General features: G+C 50.9%; 1 protein-coding gene across 4 annotated transcripts in view; it reads left to right on the forward strand.

The window, feature by feature from the left end:
• RYR1 (ryanodine receptor 1) overlaps positions 1–21,686 on the forward strand; it is a 120,606-nt gene that overhangs the window by 62,747 nt on the left and 36,173 nt on the right. Inside the window, exons 66-87 of one of the 4 annotated variants that reach the window (XM_080908926.1) lie at positions 47–379; positions 474–714; positions 3,064–3,151; positions 3,274–3,366; positions 3,884–3,898; positions 5,325–5,495; positions 6,883–6,942; positions 7,281–7,418; positions 7,755–7,867; positions 8,011–8,107; positions 8,511–8,617; positions 11,593–11,644; positions 11,760–11,834; positions 13,353–13,452; positions 13,743–13,822; positions 13,940–14,016; positions 15,016–15,089; positions 15,721–15,738; positions 16,657–16,737; positions 19,696–19,784; positions 19,865–19,993; positions 20,080–20,184. In XM_080908926.1, coding sequence (XP_080765052.1) covers positions 47–379; positions 474–714; positions 3,064–3,151; positions 3,274–3,366; positions 3,884–3,898; positions 5,325–5,495; positions 6,883–6,942; positions 7,281–7,418; positions 7,755–7,867; positions 8,011–8,107; positions 8,511–8,617; positions 11,593–11,644; positions 11,760–11,834; positions 13,353–13,452; positions 13,743–13,822; positions 13,940–14,016; positions 15,016–15,089; positions 15,721–15,738; positions 16,657–16,737; positions 19,696–19,784; positions 19,865–19,993; positions 20,080–20,184 — 2,336 coding nt within the window. The remainder of the gene's footprint in view (positions 1–46; positions 380–473; positions 715–3,063; positions 3,152–3,273; positions 3,367–3,883; positions 3,899–5,324; positions 5,496–6,882; positions 6,943–7,280; positions 7,419–7,754; positions 7,868–8,010; positions 8,108–8,510; positions 8,618–11,592; positions 11,645–11,759; positions 11,835–13,352; positions 13,453–13,742; positions 13,823–13,939; positions 14,017–15,015; positions 15,090–15,720; positions 15,739–16,656; positions 16,738–19,695; positions 19,785–19,864; positions 19,994–20,079; positions 20,185–21,686) is intronic. The other 3 variants (XM_080908928.1, XM_080908927.1, XM_080908929.1) reach the window with 3 other exon arrangements.

Raw genomic sequence — 21,686 nt, forward strand, 5'->3', positions numbered from 1 at the left:
TATTGGGTTGATCGTTGGAATACCCTGACCTATCCCTGCACCCCAGTCCTGGGGCTTCCCAACAGTGTGGAGGAGATGTGTCCTGACATCCCAGCTCTGGAAAGGCTCATGGCGGAAATCGGGGGTCTGGCCGAGTCCGGAGCTCGCTACACAGAGATGCCGCACGTCATCGAGATTACACTGCCTATGCTGTGCAGCTATCTGCCCCGCTGGTGGGAGCGAGGGCCAGAGGCGCCCCCGCCAGCCCTGCCCGCAGGAGCCCCACCACCCTGTACAGCCGTCACCTCCGATCACCTCAATTCCCTCCTGGGGAACATCCTTCGAATCATCGTCAACAACCTGGGCATCGACGAGGCCTCGTGGATGAAGCGGCTGGCTGGTGGGTCTGCAGGACATTGTCCCCTGGGAAGCAGGGCGCTGGGCCCCCCCCGGAGGTCAGAGGTCACGTGGGAGTAACACCCGCCCTCCTTCAGTGTTTGCCCAGCCCATCGTGAGCCGGGCCAGGCCAGAGCTCCTGCGTTCCCACTTCATTCCCACCATTGGGCGGCTTCGGAAGCGGGCCGGGAAGGTGGTGGCTGAGGAGGAGCAGCTGCGCCTGGAGGCCAAGGCAGAGGCTGAGGAGGGCGAGCTCCTGGTCCGGGACGAGTTCTCCGTGCTCTGCCGGGACCTGTACGCCCTCTATCCACTCCTCATCCGCTATGTAGACAACAACAGGTCAGCACGGCCCCGCCTGTCCCCACTCGGCCCTTCCTCAGCTGCTGTGTGCTCTTGCGACCCCACCAGGCCTTTCCAGCCCTTTCTCCCGCCTTAGCCCCACTGAGTGGATAAAGTGGTAGGTTCTGGATTCGAACCCCAGAACTCACGAGAAGCTAGCTGCAGCAGCACACATCTGGAATTCCTGGAATCCCTGTGCCCTGGGGTGAGATGGGAGGTGGAGAAGGGACATTTTCTGGAAACTCATAGCCTGCCTAGCCTGAAGCCTGCAAATAGTGCCAAACAAAGTGACTCTGTCTCAAACAAGGTAGAAGGCGGTGGCCAGCTCCTGAGGCTGTCCTCTGGCTTCCATGTGCACAGTAGCAAATGCCTGCATGCACTCACATGTGCACCTACACACACACACACACAGATACACACACATACTCATACATACACATATATACACAACATACACACACACAAATACAGATACACACATACACATACACCAACACATACATACACAAATATACACGTACATACACATATGCACACAGATACACACATCCACACACAGATCCATACATGCACACAGGTACACAGATACATACACACACATACACACATTAAACCTTCCTAGGTGTGTCTCCTTCTGTTTCTTAAAACCCTATTGAGGGTTATACCACCCACCATAAGGAGACTTATTCCCCTACAGCACTGTCTAGCGGTACGTAGAACTAAGTGCCCACTTATGTAGTGAAGGATCATGGTCAAACTCTTCTCCATGGAGAGAAGAAAGGAACATAGATGGCATCCCCCAAGAACATAGGTCTTTAAGAAAACAATATACGGAGATGTCAGCCAATTGCTAACTATTAAACCAAAACCACTATTTAGACAGCTTAAACTCCAGATCCATCCCCATTGAAAACTATTGTAAGCTTGCCTTGGGCTCTGTGATTGATTAGCTATGTCTGACATGGGGCAGAAATGGGAGTAGTGGCGTGCATTCTGCATGAATGCCATTCCAGATTTTTGCTACCCTTGAGCTGTGATCCATCACTAACTTCAGTCGGCCATAAGTTATTTGTTGTTGCTGCTGTTGGCTTGTTGGTTTTTGAGGTAGAGTCTCACTCTGTAGTCAGAAGAAGAATAACCTAGACTGGGAAAGTCCCAGAAATCCTTCCTGCATCAGCTTTCCACGGTCGACTGTAAGCTTTGTGAGCAAAAGTAGACTAATTTCCTTTGGCTCACTCTAAACCTAGAAACCTTCATATTTAGACACAAAATTGAATCTAAAAGAAATCTCTACTTCTCCCAGCTTGGTTCTATCTGATTATTTTCTTTCTTTTTATCTAAACAGAAAGGAGGGAGAGTTGGCACTCACAACCCCTACCCCCACCCCAGAACACACAACTACCACAGCCTCCTTTGGATCACAGTAAAAGGCTTCGTCAGCCCCTCTGACCCCCTTTTCTTCTACCTCTGCCAATGTTTTTTGGGGTTTTGTTTGAATCTTTAGGCTTAGACGAGAATTCCGTGCTTGGTTTGGGCTATCAGGACAGAATTCTGGTTAACACAGGGTAAAAGGGCTGCTGAGCAGAGTCCAGCTGTACTTAGGAAATTAAGAAAGTCATCACACAACCACACCAACAGAGCCCACTACACAAAAAATTATGTGCGCCACGTTCCTTCCTTCTGTTTGTGACAGGCTCTCTCTCTGTTGTTCAGACTGACTTTAGACATGCTATGTTGCCTCGGCTGGCTTCAAACTCATGGCTCAGCCTCCTGTAGCTGGAGGTACATACCCAGTTGTACAAAGCTTTATTGTTCCCTTAATACTGGATAATGTGACCTTTCTACTGTGTATACTGTAATATACAAGTCGCCCTTTAAAAAAACAGCCACATACCACAGAGACATTTAGCATTTCATCCACAGCATCGGATTTGCACAGTTCATAGTGATTAGAACATTAAACAGAAAATTCCAACCTGGGTCTGGTGATATGTGTCTCAAGTAGCTAACACAGGGGGACTGCTATGAGTTCCAAGTCCCCCTGGGCTAAATTTAAAAAGAAAAAATGTTCTGGAAGAGCATGGTAGTTCAAATTCTAGTATTCAGGAGGGATATCTCTGTGATTTTGAAACAAGCCTGGTCTAACAATGAGCTCCAGGCTAGCCTGGGCTACAAAGTAAGATCTTGTCTGAAAAGCCTAAAATTTTAAAGTTTCGCTGAACTCATCAGATTCCCTTAAAACACTCCGTCCCCTCTATTGGACGTGTCTTGGTTCCCATGAACATCTCTGAGCTCTCTGGGTGAACCCCTTCCCTGAGGATCCTTAAGCCATTCCTTCCTGGCCCCCAGGGCACACTGGCTGACGGAGCCCAATCCCAACGCAGAGGAGCTCTTCAGGATGGTGGGAGAAATCTTCATCTACTGGTCCAAGTCCCACGTGAGTCCCCAACCCCGTGTAAACCTCCACCCACACCGAAGTCTCCACCGGCACCACTCTCCTTAAGCCCAGGCGCCTCCTGCCAGCCTCAGGCTCAGAACCCCATGCCGCTTTCCCACCAGAACTTTAAGCGTGAAGAACAGAACTTTGTGGTCCAGAACGAGATCAACAACATGTCCTTTTTGACCGCCGACAATAAGAGCAAAATGGCCAAGGTGGGTGCTTTGCAGAACTGAGGGGTGGCGTGGGGAGCACCCTCCAGGACTGGATGGGGGTGGGGAGCACCCTCCAGACCCAGTCACCTGTCACCTGTCCTGTTTTGGTCATATCCCCTTTATCTTCCCACCCACCCATTCCTTTTCTCCTCTCCTGTCTTCCCCACAGTCCTCCCCATAGCCCTCCGGATGTCCTTCCCTTCATTCTTCCTTCCTTCCTGTTTTTTCATTTCCTCCCCTCCCCCAGCCCAGTTACCTTCCACCCCCTTGCCCCCCATTACTTTCCTTCTCTCCCCATTTCCCCACATCTCCCTCCCCTTTCCCTCCTCACCCGAAGGCCCTCTCTGGGATCCTAAAAAACCAGCATCCCCTGCCCTGAATCAAGGTCTGGGAACACCCCCCCCCATACAGGGTGGGGGTGGGGCAGAGAAGCCAGGGAAACTTGGAGTTGGGTCTGGGGCTCTCTGTCGGGCTGGGGTAACCCTTCTTGTCTCTGTCTGGCAACATGTTGAAGCAGGCAGGAGACGCACAGGTCAGCGCCACATCTGCAACCTTCTTCTGCATGGCTTCTGGCTAATACCTTTTCCCACTCAAGCCCCACCCTTTCAAACCCCCTGTTTTTGTCCTCGTCCCCCATCCTTTGTCCTTAGCTCCTGCCCTCCGTCCTCCTTCCTCTCCAACTACCCACTCCTTCCCCCCATTCTCGGCTTTTGATGAGTTGTTGGATTCTCTCTCTTCTGGTTTGGGTGGATTTTTTTGTTTGTTTGTTTGTTTTGTTTTGTTTCTTTTCTTCCTCTTCTTCTTCTTTATCTTTTTTTTTTTTTTTTTTTTTGGTTTTGCTACCAAAAAAAAAAAAAAAAAATCAACCATTGACTTTCCCCCATGCATTGTGGGCTGGGTTCTGGGGGGGCAGGTGGAATGGCTGCATGGTTAGGGGCAACCCTGGCTGTGCACAGGTGTACGTCTTGGCCTCTGGGGAGAACCCAGTGATGGTAGTGATCTGTGTGACTCTTGCCAAATGTCATCTTTGTGAACTTCTGATGGCATCCAGCCAACAGACCCCAGGCCTGGGGCTCTTTAAAGACTCAGCAGTGTTGCATGTGGGGCCTTTGGTGGTGCCTGGCACTTGGGCCATGCTCAGTATTACCATGGATGGGGCTCTGGCTTGCCACCGGGACTTTTTGTTGGCATGACTGGTGTCCCTGGCCAGGGAGGGGTCTGCACCTAAGGCTCCAGAACATGGCTGTGGGAGTCTGTGTTCTCTGTCTTGGCTTCCAGATCTTTTCAGATCTATCTTGTACCTTCTGTCTCCTCGTGTCCTTGTCTGCCTCAGTCTCTCTGTCTCTCCCTTTCTTCTTCTAGCTTATCTTGTGTCTTGGGACCCTTTGTGGGCCAACACCTTTTGTTTTTGTTCTTGGAAACTTGGTTTGGGGATGTGAAGAGCGGGGCGGAGCGTGGTAAACATCGAATCCTGTGCAGTTCTCTTAGAGAGGATCGCTAGAGTCTGAAGCAAATGGGGGATGGATATACACGGGTTCTAGTTAGAAGTTGGGATGGGGGCTGGAGAGATGGCTCAGTGGTTAGAGCACTGACTGCTCTTCCAGAGGTCCTGAGTTCAAATCCGAGCAACCACATGGTGGCTCACAACCATCTGTAATAAGGTCTGATGCCCTTTTCTGGTGTGTCTGAAGACAACTACAGTGTACTTATAAACAATAAATAAATAAATAAATCTTTAAAAAAAAAAAAAAAAAGAAGAAGTTGGGATGGAGGGATCAGACCAGGGGTGGGGGATAGGGCTACCATCATGGTTGTGGCACAAGGAGGAGCAAGGCTGGGGTGAAAATAGGTTGCTTAGCAACCAGATGCTAGGTTGTGTGAAACAGATACAGGTTGTGGCTGGTGCTGGGGCAGTGGGGTGGGGTCTTGAGCAAACACTGAACCCTGTGTCCCCACAGTCAGGTGGCTCAGACCAGGAACGCACCAAGAAGAAGCGCCGAGGGGACCGCTACTCGGTGCAGACATCCTTGATCGTGGCCACGCTCAAGAAGATGTTGCCTATCGGACTCAACATGTGTGCTCCCACTGACCAGGACCTCATCGCGTTGGCCAAGGGCCGCTACGCTCTGGTGCTTATCCAGGCCCACCCAGCACCCTACTCTGTTTCTAGGATCCCAGGGAACCCCTAAGATCCAATGGAAACTTTCTGAATCCTGATGTAGAACCCCCCAAAGCTCTGCAGGACCTCAAACACTTACCAACCCCCTTACGATGTTTTGTGCCTTGCCCTAGGATGCCGAGGACTCCATCCAAGAAATCTAAAGACAAGGACACAGTTAACCCTCAAATGCAACCAGAGACCGATATAGCTTATAGGACTCCAATAAGCCCTGTAGGGACCCCATGGGTCTCTCCCCCACAGCCATAAAACCAATGGTCTCCTCTCCCCCCAGACACCTGAACCATCTCCTGAGACTAACTGAACTCTTTGTAACTTCCAAATATTCTCATGACTGAAGGTCTGGGACCTGTAGGACCCTTTTGTCTTCAGGCGTCTGCTGACAGCCAGTGAGCTTTTATGATTCGAAGCCTCTTAGAATCCTAATGTCCCCTTCCCCAGGACCCCCACTCCCAACCTCTGGGATTTCAGAGGTCCTAAGGACCTTGAGATTCATTATTATTAATTAATTATTAAATCAAATTGTTATTTAAATTTAAATTGTTATTAAATTAATTAATAAGGTAATGATTAATTGATTATCAATTAACAAGTGATTGATAATTATTAATTAATCCAATCCCCAGATAAGGTAGCCTGGACACTCAGAAACTCCTTAGGGGCCACTTCTCCCTTACATAAAATGGCAAGAAGATGCTTTTCAGCCTCAGCAACCCTCAGACGTCCTCTAGGATTCTGGCACAAGGCCCCTTTGAGCACCTGACATCTTTCTACCCCACACCTACCCCAAGGTCCTGAAGACACTTGACTTCTTCCCTCATGTTGCAATAACCTCTTCCCAGGGACTCTGGAGGCCACTCCTCAACTTTAACTTCCTAGGAGATACTGAGTCCTGGGGATCCTATAGAATCCTCCAGAGCCCCGTGACTCCTAAGGCCCCGCTTCACCTGGCTAACTCTCCCATTGGCCCTGTGCAGCCCGACACTTAATTGGCCTTCCCAACTTCCTATAATCTCTGTTGGCCCCACCATTTCCCCTCTTCTCCCCTGATCCCCCAAAACAGCCCACTCTACCCGGCCCCTGAAAAATCCCCCTTTGGGCAATTTGACTTCTGATGATGTCCCCTGTCACACACCCCACAGGCTCAATAACCCCCTCTGCGCTTTCAAAGTGAGCCCGTGAGTCACTTTAGACACCAGTCTGTCCACAGCCCAGTCACGTTCTTCTCATTTTCCCTAGGTCCCACCCTCGTCAAGTCAGGCCTAGAAGGGGGAGGGCTATGGGTCATGGTGGAACGTGAGGCCTCCAAAGTGACCTAGTGGGCTTTGTCTTCCCAGAAAGATACAGATGAGGAGGTCCGTGAATTCCTTCAAAACAACCTTAACCTTCAGGGAAAGGTAAGTCGTTGGAGGGGAAGTGTATGAAACACCGGGCATGGAAGAGAGACTTTTTAAAAAATTACATGTATGTATTTAGTGTATCTTGACATGCATGTAGAAGTCAGAGGACAACGAAAGAATCAGTTTTCTCCTTCTATCATATGGGTTGGGTCCCAGAGGACCGGATGGGGGGGGTTTGAACTCAGGTCTTCAATTTTGGCTGCAAGCGCCCTGCCCACTGAGCCAACTTGCCAGCTCTGAAGGAGGGACTTTGCTTCTCACTCACTGCACCAAAGCTCGGCAGTAGAAAGTAGGCAGACGGCCAGGGAGATGCCTTCAGGATCCACTCCCCTCAGGTGGAAGGCTCACCATCTCTTCGCTGGCAAATGGCACTGTACCGCGGTGTCCCAGGCCGCGAGGAAGACGCCGATGATCCTGAGAAAATCGTGCGCAGAGTCCAGGAAGTGTCCGCTGTGCTCTATCACCTGGATCAGGTGGGCGCCATTGTAGGCTGAGCCTTTGGACAGGGCCTGGTCTTGGGTCTGTGGGCAGGGCTTGCGGTTGTGGGCGGGACCTGCCGGTGGTGGGCGGGGCCTGTTGGTGGTGGGCGGGGCTAGAGCTGGACCCTTGAGCGCAAGTGTGATAAAGCATTGAGACTAGGGTGAGACCTCCTGAAGGGGCCTTGAGTCTGTTCGCAGAGGAGCCCAGGAGTTCCTTTGACCGCTCTGCACGTAGTCTTGAACATGCATGGGTAGCTTCACTCAGGGTTAGGTGGGACTTGGGCCATTGTCGTTATCTGGGGAGACATAACAGAATATCCCACTCCCCAGACGGAGCATCCTTACAAGTCCAAGAAGGCGGTGTGGCATAAACTTTTGTCCAAGCAGCGCCGGAGGGCAGTGGTGGCCTGTTTCCGCATGACGCCCCTGTACAACTTGCCCACGTAAGACATCCAGAAGGGAAAAGGCCTGGGAGTCCGGAGGATGGAGTACCAATAGGGTTGAGTTTTAGGATTGAGGGCGGCAGATGCAGGGGGAGTGGGAGGAACAGGAGATGCTCGGTAGCCTGAAGACCTTTGTCTTGCAGGCACCGAGCATGTAACATGTTCTTGGAGAGCTACAAAGCCTCCTGGATCCTGACTGAGGACCACAGTTTCGAGGACCGCATGATAGATGACCTATCAGTGAGTTGGGGACTGCTTGGGATGTGGGGGAGGGCTGAGTGGGACTAAGGGAGGCCTCCATGTAGAAACGAGAGCCCCCTGGGCTGGAGAGATGGCTTAGTGGTTAGAGCACTGACTGCTCTTCCAGAGGTCCTGAGTTCAAATCCCAGCAACCACATGGTGGCTCACAACCAACCATCTGCAATGGGATCCAATTCCCTCTTCTGGTGTGTCTGAAGACAGCTACAGTGTACTCACATACATAAAATAAATAAATAATTATTTTAAAAAAGAAGAAGAGAAAACGAGACCCCTTAGGCCTGATTTGGGAAAAGAGACAAAATTCTAATCCAGCAAGACTATGAGAGGGGACTGATGAGGACCCAAAAAAGTTCACCCTCCAGCCTTCACCCCATCCCCCCAGAAAGCTGGGGAGCAGGAGGAAGAGGAGGAAGAAGTGGAGGAGAAGAAGCCAGACCCCCTACACCAGTTGGTCCTACACTTCAGCCGCACAGCTCTGACTGAGAAAAGGTAAGAACTCTCCCCTCTCTCAGAAGCAGTCCTGGGATCCTTAAGAATCAGCTGACCCTTAAACTCTGTAATTAGACTTATTTATTCAGTGTGTGTGTATATCTGCCGGAGGTCAAAGGAAAACTTGCAGGGGTCTATTCTTTCCCTCTGCCATGTGTGGATCCCAGTAATCACACTCAGCTTTCTTTGGCAGCAAGCTCCTTTACCCTCTGAACGCTCTTACTGGCCCCCAATCACTAGACCCTTCAGTGTCTCTTTGTGAGGACAGGCAGCTACTTTCTACCGTTGCTGAACATGTCACAGGAATATCCTGTCTCAGGGGTTCACAAAAGTTGTCACGTGGGTTTATTAAAAGAACATGTCTTGCTTAAACCGTACCTGGGCTGGAGATATAGTTCAGTCGTTGCATGCTTGCTTGGCAGAGACAGGACCCTGGTTCAACCCCCAGAGCTTTAACAAAACAAAACAACAGAAACAAAAGCGTTTGTCTGACAGAGATCAGGATGGTATTGCAGAGAGCCAGGGGAGTTGATATATACATTTTTTTTCCTACTAGATAGGAATGGAGACATTTCTAACCCCTTTGAAGACTTTGATACAAGTTAGTGGCCATTAAATCATCTTAGTAATAACCATGATAGTGAGGATGCTTCTGAGGGGCTGAAGAGATAGCTCAGCAGTTAAGTCCCCATAAATATATGGGTATTGGTATGGGGTCCTTTGGTGGCTCTTACACATAATTGCTGGTCATCATCTATAACCCTAGTTTGGGGATATCTGGCTCCCTCTTGTGGCCACTGAAGGCACTGCACCCACATGGTGCACATATAGACAAAACACACACACAGAGAGAAACAAATTTATTCTAAAATTAACCAGGCGCTAGGTGGCACACGTCTTTTCTCCCAGCGCTCATGAGGCAGAGGCAGGCAGATATCTTTGGTCTGTAGAGAGAGTTCCAGGACAGCGAAGGCTACACAGAGAAACCCTGTCTCGAATAAACAAAAACTAAAAATTAACAGTAGAGTGGTATCTGTGAGTGTTTATTGTGTCTGGCACCATACTGCTCACTTGACATGCACACGCCCTCTCCAATTCCATTTAGTTTGTGGCTGAGGAAATGAAAACCCTTAGGGGAGATGAAGATGTAGAACTCTCAGCTCCTCCTGCACCGTGCCTGCCTAGACGCTGCCATGTTCCCACCTTGGTAATAATGGACTGAACCTCTGAACCTGGAAGCCAGCCCCGATTAAATGTCCTTATAAGAGAAAGAATGAAAGGAAGGAAGGAAGGAAGAAAGAGAAAAGAAAACGTATAGGGATTTCTTTTTCTCTAACATGAAATCAAGCTGTAGCGTGTCTGGGGCTGAGCAGGGTGACCGGCAGGGACTCACAGTTTTTCTCATTTTTCCTGTCAGTCTTAGCTTGAGTCTTACAGTCTATATCAATTTTTTTTCTTTTTTTAATTATTAAAATAATTTTTAAAAAATACAGCGTTCTGCCTGCGTGTACCCCTGCAGGCCAGAAGAGGGCACCAGGTCTCATTATAAATGGTTATGAGCAACCATGTGGTTGCTGGGAATTGAACTCAGGACCTCTGGAAGAGCAGCCAGTGCTCTAACCTGAGCAATCTCTCCAGCCCCATACTGGTTTCTTACTTGCCACTTTAAGCGCCAAACCTCACAAAAGCTACCTAAGGGCCGCAAAGATTAGTTTCGTTTGCTTTGTTTTTTTGAAGAGTTTTACCGGAAGGTAACCACACTTACTCATTAAGACTTCCTGTCTACTCCGACACAAGATGGCATTAAGGCTCAGAGACTTTTCTGACCAGAAAGGCGTAAAGTATTTACTGTCTGCCTTTCTCACCCCAACCTCCCTCCACTTTTTGAAACAAGGTAGAGCCCTGTCCACTTGCTCTCTGTGGACCAGGCTGGCCTACAACTCACAGAGATCCTCCTGCCTCTGTCTCCGGTGTGCCAGCACACCCCATCTGGTTCTGTTCTTTCTGAACGATTTCTCGATTGTCCCACCTCAGTCTCCCAAGTGCTAGGATTCATGCCTGGGGTGCCACACCGGAACATTGTCTCTAAAGATTTCCTTTGGGTGATGGTTTCAGTAGATTTCAGCCCATCATGGCTGGACAAGCATGGCAGGGGGAGATGATGTAGATGATGTAGCTGAGGGTAGTCACATCATGGCCACGTGCCAGACAGGAAGAGGGGGAAGCCTTCCCTTCCCCACCCCAGCAAGACCTTTAGCCACTTTTCTCCAGTAAGCGAAGCTCTCCCCGGTAGGCTTATGCACATAGCCCGTGACCAAAATGTTGATATCCACCTATGGCTGCAAGGGGCATGGGGAAGCCGAGTGTCTTGTTTCCCATCTGAGGGAGACTCAGAACTCCATGTTACTCTAAATGGGCTGGATTCCACTGCAAGTTGTACAACCTTGGCCAGCCAAGGTCTTTGTGACTCAGTTTCTACATCTGTAAAATGGAGCTGGTACTATACCTCCTTGATAGGACTGCTGTGAAGATAATACAGGGACAGCACCTGCCGTCTTTCTAAAGCAAAGAGGAAAATCTATTATAAAATGGATAACCTCAAGCTGAGCGTTGTGTCACATACATGTAATCCCAGTTCTAAGGAAGATGAGGCAGAAGAGTTGAAGGCCAGCCTGGGTTACATCTGCAGAATCTGCCCCCAAAACAAAAGGCTGTGGTTGTAGCACAGTTGGAAGGTTACCTGTCTAGAATGGTTGAAGCCCTGTGTTCGATCCCCAACACCATAATAAAATGGGCGTGATGGGGCACAGCTGGAATCCCAGGCCTCGGGAGGTGCAGGCACCACGGTGAGGGGCTCAGGGTCATTGAATATTGAGTTTGAGGTCAGTCTGGGCCACCAGAAGCCTTATCTCAATTAAAAAAAGAAAGTTAGGAAGTTGTCATCACTGGGCGAGTCTCTCTGCTTTCTTCCTCAGCAAACTGGAGGAGGACTACCTGTACATGGCTTACGCTGACATCATGGCAAAGGTGAGCTCCTGCCTCTGCCCTGAAGGCTGTTCCCTTCTCCCACAAACTGAAGGGGCCCCTGAAGGGTGGCCAGGTCATCTGCTTGGCTCACTCACCAGCTGATGCTGCTCCCCAGAGCTGCCACCTGGAGGAGGGCGGAGAAAATGGCGAAGAAGGAGGTGAAGAAGAGGAGGTGGAGGTGTCCTTTGAGGTAGGGGCATGAGGGCATCCTGGAGGAGGGGTCGGGAGCTCTTGACTCCTGTCCATTCAGTATAGGACCCGAGCGCTGTATCTGGGCGCACGGTGGCAACAAAGCCTGTCCTTGGGGATGAAAGATGCCAAAACACAAACCTCAACAACACCAGGTGTTCGCTGTGGTGTCGGGAGGCATAGGTGAAGGGTGGGGCTAGGATGGGGCCAGCTCCGGAGGCACCGCAGCCCAGACACAGTGAGAGGGGATCAGGGAAGGATTCTCAGAGGAGAAAGTGACCGAGAAAGTTAAAGGATAAAGGAATACAGCTGTGGTGTCACACACCTGTAATCCCAGTGTTGAGAAGGATGAGTCAGAAGAACTATAACTTTGAGGCCAGCCTAGGGTTCATGAGGAACTTGTGCTTTAAAAAAAAAGAAGGGAAGGATGGAAGGAAGGACGGAGGGAAGGAAGGAGGGAAGGAGGGAAAGAGATATTTAGAGCCTAAAGAGGTGGCTCAGCAATTAACAGCACTGGCTGCTCTGCCTGAGGACCTAATTTCAGTTCCCAGCATCCACATGGTGGCTCACAACCACCTATAACTCCAGTTCCAGTTGTTCTTGCGCCCTCTTCTGTTCTCTATGGGTACTGCATGCATACGGAAAATGTCCGCAAAGACATTGAAATGTGCTCATGCACAGGTGTGCACACACATACATGTACCTAAAATAAACACACCCTTTAAAATATATTTAAAATAAAAATTCAGAAGCTGGACATATTGACACATGGTTGTAATACCAGCACTTGGAAAGCTGAGGCAGGAGGATTGCCAAAAGTTCCAGGCAAGTCAGGGCTACACTGTAAGGTCTTTGTCAAAACAAACCAACCGCAGGATGGGGAGATGACCCAGCAATTAAGAGCACTGACTGCTCTTCCAGAGGTTCTGAGTTCAAATCCCAGCAACCACGTGGTGGCTCACAACCGTCTGTAATGGGATCCGATGTCCTCTTCTTGTGTGTCTGAAGATAGTGACAGTGTACTTATATATAATAAATAAATAAATAAATCTTTAAAAAGTTAAATTTGGAATTTGGTGGCACCTTTTACTTAGCTATCTGAAGCAAGGTGTAGCAGGGGTTAATTAAGAGGTTATGGTGCACATCACATGATATTTCAAGACGTCTGAGACAGTAATGTGACGTGGGTGCATTTGTGATTCTTCTTGGTAACAGTAGTAAGGGTTCTGATGACCTTTCCACAGCAGAAGGAATGCCAGGTTTCCGTTAGAGAGTGACAGGAGCATAGCATAGGGCTTGTCCACGGGCGTCTTCATAGACGTTAGGCTCTGAGCTGCTGGAGGTCTGCAGACTTGAGCCAGGTACAGGTGACAAACAGAATGTCAGCCCCTTGGGGCACGGAAGGGACCTCACAGTCGGAGAGTTGGCCAATGAGGCTGGGGCTGGGAAGACAGACGAGGGACAGACCCTGGGCACCCAGGTTAGGCTGTTGAACTCTCAAACCTGCTCCCAACCTCAGGAAAAGGAGATGGAGAAGCAGAGGCTCCTGTACCAGCAGTCGAGGCTGCACAACCGGGGTGCCGCTGAGATGGTACTGCAGATGATCAGCGCCTGCAAAGGTGCCGTCCATGCGCCCCCCGATCCCGGGCATCCCCTTCCCCCTGTGAACACACCCGCTGCATCCTACCTGGTACACCCACCCACTCCCTGCCCCCTCTGCATGCCCCCAGCCTGCAAACACAGTCCAGCTCCTGCAGACTTTTTGGCATGTCTGTCTTCCAAGCCTCCCCTCCACTCTTCGGTCACACATAGAGCCCCGTTCATCTCCTTCCTTCCTGCGCCTACTGTAGTTTTTCTGTCGGGTGGAAACATTGATTGGTTTCTTTGGCCTTGTCCCTGGGACTTCCAGGAGAAACGGGTGCCATGGTGTCTTCCACCCTGAAGCTGGGCATCTCCATCCTCAACGGAGGGAACGCGGAAGTACAGCAGGTAACCCAACAGGCAGGATCTTGGGAGGAGGGGCTAAGTGGGGGTGGGCGTGGGCGCGGGGGCCGATGGGTGTTCCTGAGTGGCTCCCACCGCCATCTCCTGCCACTTCCGCTGCAGAAAATGTTGGAATACCTGAAGGACAAGAAGGAAGTGGGCTTCTTCCAGAGTATCCAGGCGCTAATGCAGACGTGCAGGTGGGGCGCTAAGTCTCTCCTCCGGTTCTGCTCTGCTTGGGGGGGGGCGGGGGGGGCGGTGCTCTTCTTAGACTCTCCCGGTCCAGGGAAAGGGCCCTACACAGAGGATACAAATACTAAAGGGTTTACTAGGGGGACTGACGTGGAAAGAAAAATCTCACCCATCACAAGTTGTGGGGTCGTGGTGCTGCTCATCTTTAACCCCAGCACTTGGGAGGCAGAGGCAGGAGGATCTGAGTGAGTCTGAGGCCAGCTTGGAGTGCAGACAGACAGACACACTGACGGACTGAGACTGGGTTATGGGCTGGCGTTGTACCCTGGCGGCAGAGCACCTGCCTAGCAAGATCTGAGTTCCTTCCCCAACATAGAGGAGAGGATAAGATCCGATACATGCCTGGGACCCCAGCTCTCAGAAGGCAGAGGCAGGAGGATTAACAGGGAGTGTAAGGATAACCCGAGCTGCATGAGACCCTGTCTCAACAAAGGGAAGGGCAAGACGGGCTCAGACGAGAGGAACCCTGGTTAGGGACAACTCGCGGGAGGGTCCCAGTAGGGCTCATCTGCCATTTCTCTCTCCTCTCTTGCTGTCAGCTGACTTTTCTCTGCCCCTCTGTAGGATTTGCTAACTGAGGTTTTCTGTGTCTTCATGATTTCAGCTTTCTTGCTAGACCCACTTCACAAGGCCAGGGGGCCGGAGGCTTAAGAAAGAGGACAGGGGTGGGATGGGGTGGGGATGGGGGCGCGGATAGAGGCAGGAGGTGCCTGGGCGTGCAGGCAGAGGGTGAAGGGCAGGGTGAGGTACAGGCAGAGGGTGAGGGATTGAATAGGAGGTAGACGAGGGAGGGGTGAAGGGTGGAATTCGAGAAGTGGGCGGGGCCATAGCTTCCGTCTGCTATCTCTAATGCCCTGGCCTTTATGGCTCATCTGCCGCGGTGGGGGCTGCCAGGCCATGCGAGACAGAAACCGGACCTTCCTCACGTCAGTCATCTCTTTCCTCAGTGTCCTGGACCTCAATGCCTTTGAGAGGCAGAACAAGGCAGAGGGGCTGGGCATGGTGAACGAGGATGGAACGGGTGAGACTTTCTTCCGGGTGCCCGTCTCCCTGGGACATCACCTTTCTCAAGATCCCTTTCTCTGCCCCATTGGCTGCCCATAGCCCCAGTCCTGCAAGGCACCCCTCTTCCCAAGAGTTCCCCTTAGTAGGTCCCCCCGGGGTTGTGATCCCCCCCCCATCCTGGGCCCACCCCTATGCCTCCAGGGTCTCCCTTCCCATGGGTGTCATTCAGCCATCGCCACGTGGACCACCCTCCACGTGCCCCAAGTCTCTTTATGGTTGCCGTTCATTAATGTTCCTAATCCGGTTAATCGAGTCTCCTCTTTGCTGTGTTTTGACGTGTCTAACTTTCACCCTGACCTCTGCCTCCTGCCTCTCTTGTGTTCTCCCCCCACTCCTCTTCCTCTCTCTCTCTCTCTCCCTCGTTCATGTTCTATCTCCCTACTCCATTTCCCCTTCCCCTCGCTCCCCCCTCATTTCTCTTCCTTGCTAACCCATGCCCTCCTGTCTCCTCCTTTCGCCGTCTTTCTCCCTGTGCTCGTTTCTCTCTGTGTGTCTGTCTTGGTCCCATGTCCCTGTACTTCTGTCCGTCTCTGTCTCTTTTTCCTCTTTTCTCCTGCTTCCTCCTCCCATCCTGTTGGCTGCCCCAGTCATCAATCGCCAGAACGGTAATTCCCCCGCCACCCTGTGCTGTGCTGCGCCCACCGACCCCCTTCTAACCCCCAATACCCCCTGGGGCTGAGGATCTGGGACAGTCAGGGAGGTCAGGGCGGTGACCCCTTCAGGTTCCCCGAGCCCAGAGGCCAGTGGCATAATGAACAAGTTTTATTTAACGTAAGCTTTCCCCAAATGTAACGCAGAAGTTAGAAAGGACAGTCAAGGTCCCTATTCAGCTGGATATTTCGGGGGCTTCCAAACCCAGATTCCCAGTCCAGGGTGGAATCAGCCCTCCCCCATTCCCACCCTCTCTGCGCTGTGCGTTCCGAACCTAGTCTGGTGGTCCTCGTTTGTTGGAGGCAACCACTCTGATTGGTGCCGCGCATGCCCTCTGCGCCTGCTCTGATTGGTCCATTCCCAACCTAGCCCTTACTGCTCACCGTGATTGGTTTCTTTCAGATGTCCATTCTGATTGGACCATGTTGACACACCTCCCCTCTCCTTCTCCTGGGTTGGCTGCTTTTGAGGCTTTGGGGCCAGTCTTTCAATCCCCATCTCTTCTTAGCCCCGTCCTCCCCTGCCCAGAACCTTGTGTGCAAGTGACCCCAACTCTATAATCCATTAACCCCGGCAGCCTGGAGTACGGCTCAGGGTTATACCAGCTGCTGAGTGTCTACTGGGTCACTCCTGGATGTCACACAAGTGGTGACATTGGAGGGACACTAATGTAGAAAGACACTTGAGACCCTAGCTTCACTGGCTGGTGTCTTAAATGCCGGTGGCCCTCACAGTGTCTTCGAAGTGTTGCTTGCTCCTTCCAGCACCCCATACGTTGTGCACGCGTGTGCAGTGTGCATGGATTGCATGCGTGTGTGTGTGCTGTGTCCTGGCACTTCTGACCCCTCCTGGGTCCCCTTCCTCCCACCCAGGAGAGAAAGTCATGGCAGATGATGAGTTCACACAGGACCTGTTCCGCTTCCTGCAGCTGCTCTGCGAGGGTCATAATAATGGTGAGAGGGGAGGGTGGGCGGGGCGGAGGGGCACAGGGGGCGGGGCTTCTAAAAGTCACCTGATCTCTCCTCTTCCGGGCATACAAACCTTGCCCAGACTTGGTCTCTGCTTTCTCTACTCTCCGAAGAAGCGCACGCAGGGCGTGAGGACCAATATGAGGCCATCTTGGTTACATGGGTAGTGTGAAGCCAGCCTGGGCGACGTGATACCTGTCCCAAAGAAACCAACAATAGTCACAAGTTCCTCTGGCTTCTGAAAGTTCTGGAAGCAAACCGCTTAGCTTCACTTTCACTCCAGCCCGTGCAACTCCTCACCGGCATTCTGCCAAATCCAGTTTGGCCAGGAGTCAATTTCCCCAAATGGGCAATTGGTCACACTCGCTTTTCCCACAGGCATTTGGCAGCCCTCCGTGCAGGCTGGATGCCAGAGTCCACAGACGAACGAATTGGTTGGTGTTTAAGAGTGGATGTATTTGATTTATTCACTTATCACAGAAAGCATTTTCCCAGGAGATGTGCGGGTCCTCTCTTAGCAGAAGCGAGAGTTTTCACACGCTCTGCCAATTTTACACTGTGCAGTGTGACGCAGCACGCTGATTAAACACCGTGCCGGCGGAAAGATAAACTCCGTACGGCTCAGGCAGCTTACACTGAAGGGACAGTGAAGCTGGGCCTGGTGACAAAGGCCTGCAACCCAGTGCTGGGACTCTGGCAGGAGTCCAGGCTGCCCGGCTGCCCAGGGAGACTTTAGCTCCAAAACCAGAAACCAAGAGCAGCCCGAAGCCTGACCACCTTCCCTGCGGCTGTTCCCCAGGACAAGCGTGCGCCCATGGCTGTGTGTACACAGGACACAGGACACAGAAAGCTACAGGCTATACAGAGGGAAAGTGTGTGTGTGGCTGTCTTTGTGTGTGTGTCTGTCTTTGTGTGTGTGTCTATGAGAGGTTTCTGTGTATCTCTGACACTGTGTAATGTGTGTGACTATGTGGTATGTGTAACTGATGTGTGTGACTGTGGTGTGTCTGACTGTAATGTGTGAGGCTGTGGTATGTGTGAGACTGTGATGTGTGTGACTGATGTGTAACTGTGGTGTGTGTGACTGTGATGTGTGTGACTGATGTGTGACTGTGATGTGTGTGACTGTGATGTGTGTGACTGTGATGTGTGTGACTGTGATGTGTGTGACTGATGTGTAACTGTGGTGTGTGTGACTGATGTGTAACTGTGATGTGTGTGACTGTGATGTATGTATGTGACTGTGCTGTGAGGCTGTGATTTGTGTGACTGTGTGGTGTGTGTAACTGTGATGTGTGTCTGTGGTGTGTGTGACTGTGATGTGTGTGACTGTGATGTGTGTGACTGATGTGTGGCTGTGGTGTGTGTGACTGTGATGTATGTATGTGACTGTGCTGTGTGAGACTGATTTGTGTAACTGTGATTTGTGTAACTGTGATGTGTGTAACTGTGATGTGTGTAACTGTGATGTGTGTCTGTGGTGTGTGTGACTGTGATGTGTGTGAATGTGGTGTGTATGACTGTGATGTGTGTGACTGTGTGATGCGTGTGACTGTGATGTGTGTCTGTGGTGTGTGTGACTGTGGTGTATCAAGTGTCTTTCTGTTGTCACTCTGCCTTACAGTCTTGAAACAGGGTTTCTCACTGAACTGGAAGTGTCCCCTGCCATATGCACACGTACCTTTATCTCTTAGACTGGCTGGACCGGGGATCTGACAGCCTCTCTAACTACACATTAAATTCAAGACTAGCCTGGTGTACATGTCTCACAAAGCAAGGCAAAGCAAAATGCAGCAAAACAAAAGAGAAGGAGAAACACTGGAGAACTTTACCTCTGCTCACCCATTAAATATTTGTTCAGGAAAAATTAATTTAAAAACAGTTAGACACTGGGGATGGCAACACATGCTTTTAACCCAAGCACCCAGGAGGCAGAAGCAGCCGGATCTCTGGATTCAAGGCCGGCCTGGGCTACAGAGCTAATTCCAAGACAACCAGGACTATTCGGAAAAACCATCTTTAAAAAAAAAAAAAAAAAACCTACTTAGTTACCTAATTAATATAAATAAAAGCATTTGATGCTGGTGTGAGAGTTACACAGTTGTAATTCTGGTAGGTGGGAGTCTGAGGTCCGAGGGTTGGAGGCTAGTCTGAGGCACCTCTCCAGACCCTGTCTCAGAGAGACAAAGAGAGGAAGGCTGGTTAGCCCAGTGGATAAAAGGCCTTGCTGCCAAGTCTGATGACCTGACCTGAACTGGTTCTCAGGACCGACTTGGTGGATGGATAGAGCTGGCTTCTAACCTTATTAGCATCTTGCACGTACAAGCATCTCCCACCTCTCAGGGATAAACAAATGAAAACATTTGGAGAGCGTTTCACTGCAACCTTGAATGGCCTGGAACTTGCCCAATACACTAGGCTGGCTTCGGACTCACAAAGACCCACCTGACTGTCTCCCTAGTGCTGGAATTAATGACAGGGACTATCATGCCCATACCTAAGTAAATAATTTTTTTTTTTTTAGTGTGTGTGTGTGTGTATGGGATATCTTGCCTACGTACTGTATGGGCACAGTGTGCATGCAGTTCTCGAGGGAACCAGAAGAGAGCGCAAATCACTGGAGACTGGAATTACAGATGGTTGGGAGCCACTATAGGGTGCTGGGACTTGAACCCAGGGCCTGTGCAAGAGCAGCCAATACTGTTAAGTACTGAGTCATCTCTCCCGGCCCATAAACTAATCTTTAAATGTGTGTGTGTGTGTGTGTGTGTGTGTGTGTGATATGTGACCCTCCATCCCTGTGTGACACACATACTTCAGACTTGACTTCTGGCACGCCGTAGGCACACAATACGAACTCTAATCCTAACCCTAAATGAATAAACCCCAGGGTCTCCCCAGTCACGGGCACCCACTGAATGAACATGTTGTTCATTTCCTCAGATTTCCAAAACTACCTACGGACACAGACTGGGAACACGACCACCATCAACATCATCATCTGCACAGTGGACTACCTCCTGCGGCTGCAGGTAAGGAGGGGAGGCCTGCGCCAGGGTCCCGAGGCTCCAAGCATGACTCCAACACCTTCTGTGCCCTCCCGGGCCCACAGGAATCCATCAGTGACTTCTACTGGTACTACTCGGGCAAGGATGTCATCGAGGAGCAGGGAAAGAGAAACTTCTCCAAAGCCATGTCCGTAGCTAAACAAGTGTTCAACAGCCTCACCGAGTACATCCAGGTAGGGTCCGCCCTCGGGACCTGTGGAGGCAGAGCTGCCCGCATCCGGCACTCCTGCTGGGGCTTCAGGCCACCCTCTGTCCCCAGGGACCCTGCACCGGAAACCAGCAGAGCCTAGCGCATAGTCGCCTCTGGGATGCTGTGGTGGGCTTCCTGCACGTGTTCGCGCACATGATGATGAAGCTGGCCCAGGTTCGAGTTCGTCGGAGATCAGCCCTTAGCCTCCAGCCATCCCCTAGGCTCCCCTGTCCCATTGGTCGGTTCCCTAGTGCTCTGCGCATGCTCCAGACAGGTTCACTCCCCATGGCCAAAGCCCCTCCTTCTGAATCGGTCCTCTGCATGCTTCTTCCTCTGCCCCACCCATCTGCTCATTTCCCACCTATACTTTCATTGGTTTGATTTTGGAGCCCATCTCTCCTGTTCAGAACTCTCCTATGACTGGTTCAGATCATTTTCCTTCTAATGACGTCATCCCAGATTCTTCCAGCTCTGGGGAATAGGGTGGGACTACACTTCTAGATTAGGGGCTGAAGGAGTGTTCCTTCTTTCACCCTGCCTGCCGCAGAAGACTCCCGTACCAAGCACCCATGATGTAAGGATCCCGCTCCTAGAATACTTGCCCTCTCCTTTTCCCCGCCCCCTTGCTCCTCTGCAGCCTCGTGCACGCCCCGCCCCCCACACTCCATTCATTTTGTGTGCTTCTGCTTAGTAGATTTAGTCAAGGCTTCCGTGTTCAGTTAGGCAAGTTTGTGCACTGCAGGCAACCATGGGGTGCTAGACACGAACTGGGCAGATGCATTGGTGTAATACAATAATTGTCCGGCAGGTGGCAGACAAGTATTCCATTAAATGTCCCACAAATGTCATAAGGAAGGAGAGACCTAATTTGCCACAGTGTATGATGATGACCCTGTATGATGCCATCTGACTTTGAAAGGAATTGAACTGAGAATTCGGTTTCTCAGCACAGTTTGACATATGATGTTGGTGTAATCTTAAAATATTGGTGGAAACAAACTTCCAAGTATTATTGTAATACTGGATCAGATGCAAATTATAAGAGAGATTCAATACAAGGAGCTGGGGGTGTGGCTCAGTGGTAGAGCCCCTGCCTAGAATCCCCAGTAAGGGGCTGGAGGCGTGGCTCAGTGGTGGAGCCCCTGCCTAAAATCCTCCAGTGAGGGGCTGAGGGCGTGGTTCAGTGGTGGAGCCCCTGCCTAAAATCCTCCAGTGAGGGGCTGGGGTTGTGGCTCTGCCTAGAATCGTTTAGTTAGGGCCTAGAAAAAAATGGTGACCAGGCTTCTCTTCACCGCACTAACAGCTCCAGGGAGTGGGAAACGGGTCTTTTCTAAAAGTTTCAAATAAAAGACCCAAGGTTCTCTTGGATCATGTGCTTGCCAGTGATCTCAGCCCGAGGGAAGAAAGTTCTGGTTGGCCAGACCCACTGATGTGTTCATTCCAAGAGCCAGGATGTGGAGTTCGATCCCTGAGCTCTGCCAGAATGACAGCTCACCCCCTCTGCTGTGGCATCTAAGACGAGACAGGCTCATGGGAAGGCACAGAGCCCAGGCGCAATTAACCTAGCAATACTGGGATCTCAATTTATTGGGACCTTGGGTCAGAAGACCAAACTTTGGAACTGTGGGTTGCATTGGGGTCAGAATGAACAGCTTAGCAAGGTGGCAAGGGACACA

The sequence above is a fragment of the Micromys minutus genome (genome assembly GCF_963924665.1).
Source record: "Micromys minutus genome assembly, chromosome: 32".
Lineage (NCBI taxonomy): Eukaryota > Metazoa > Chordata > Mammalia > Rodentia > Muridae > Micromys > Micromys minutus.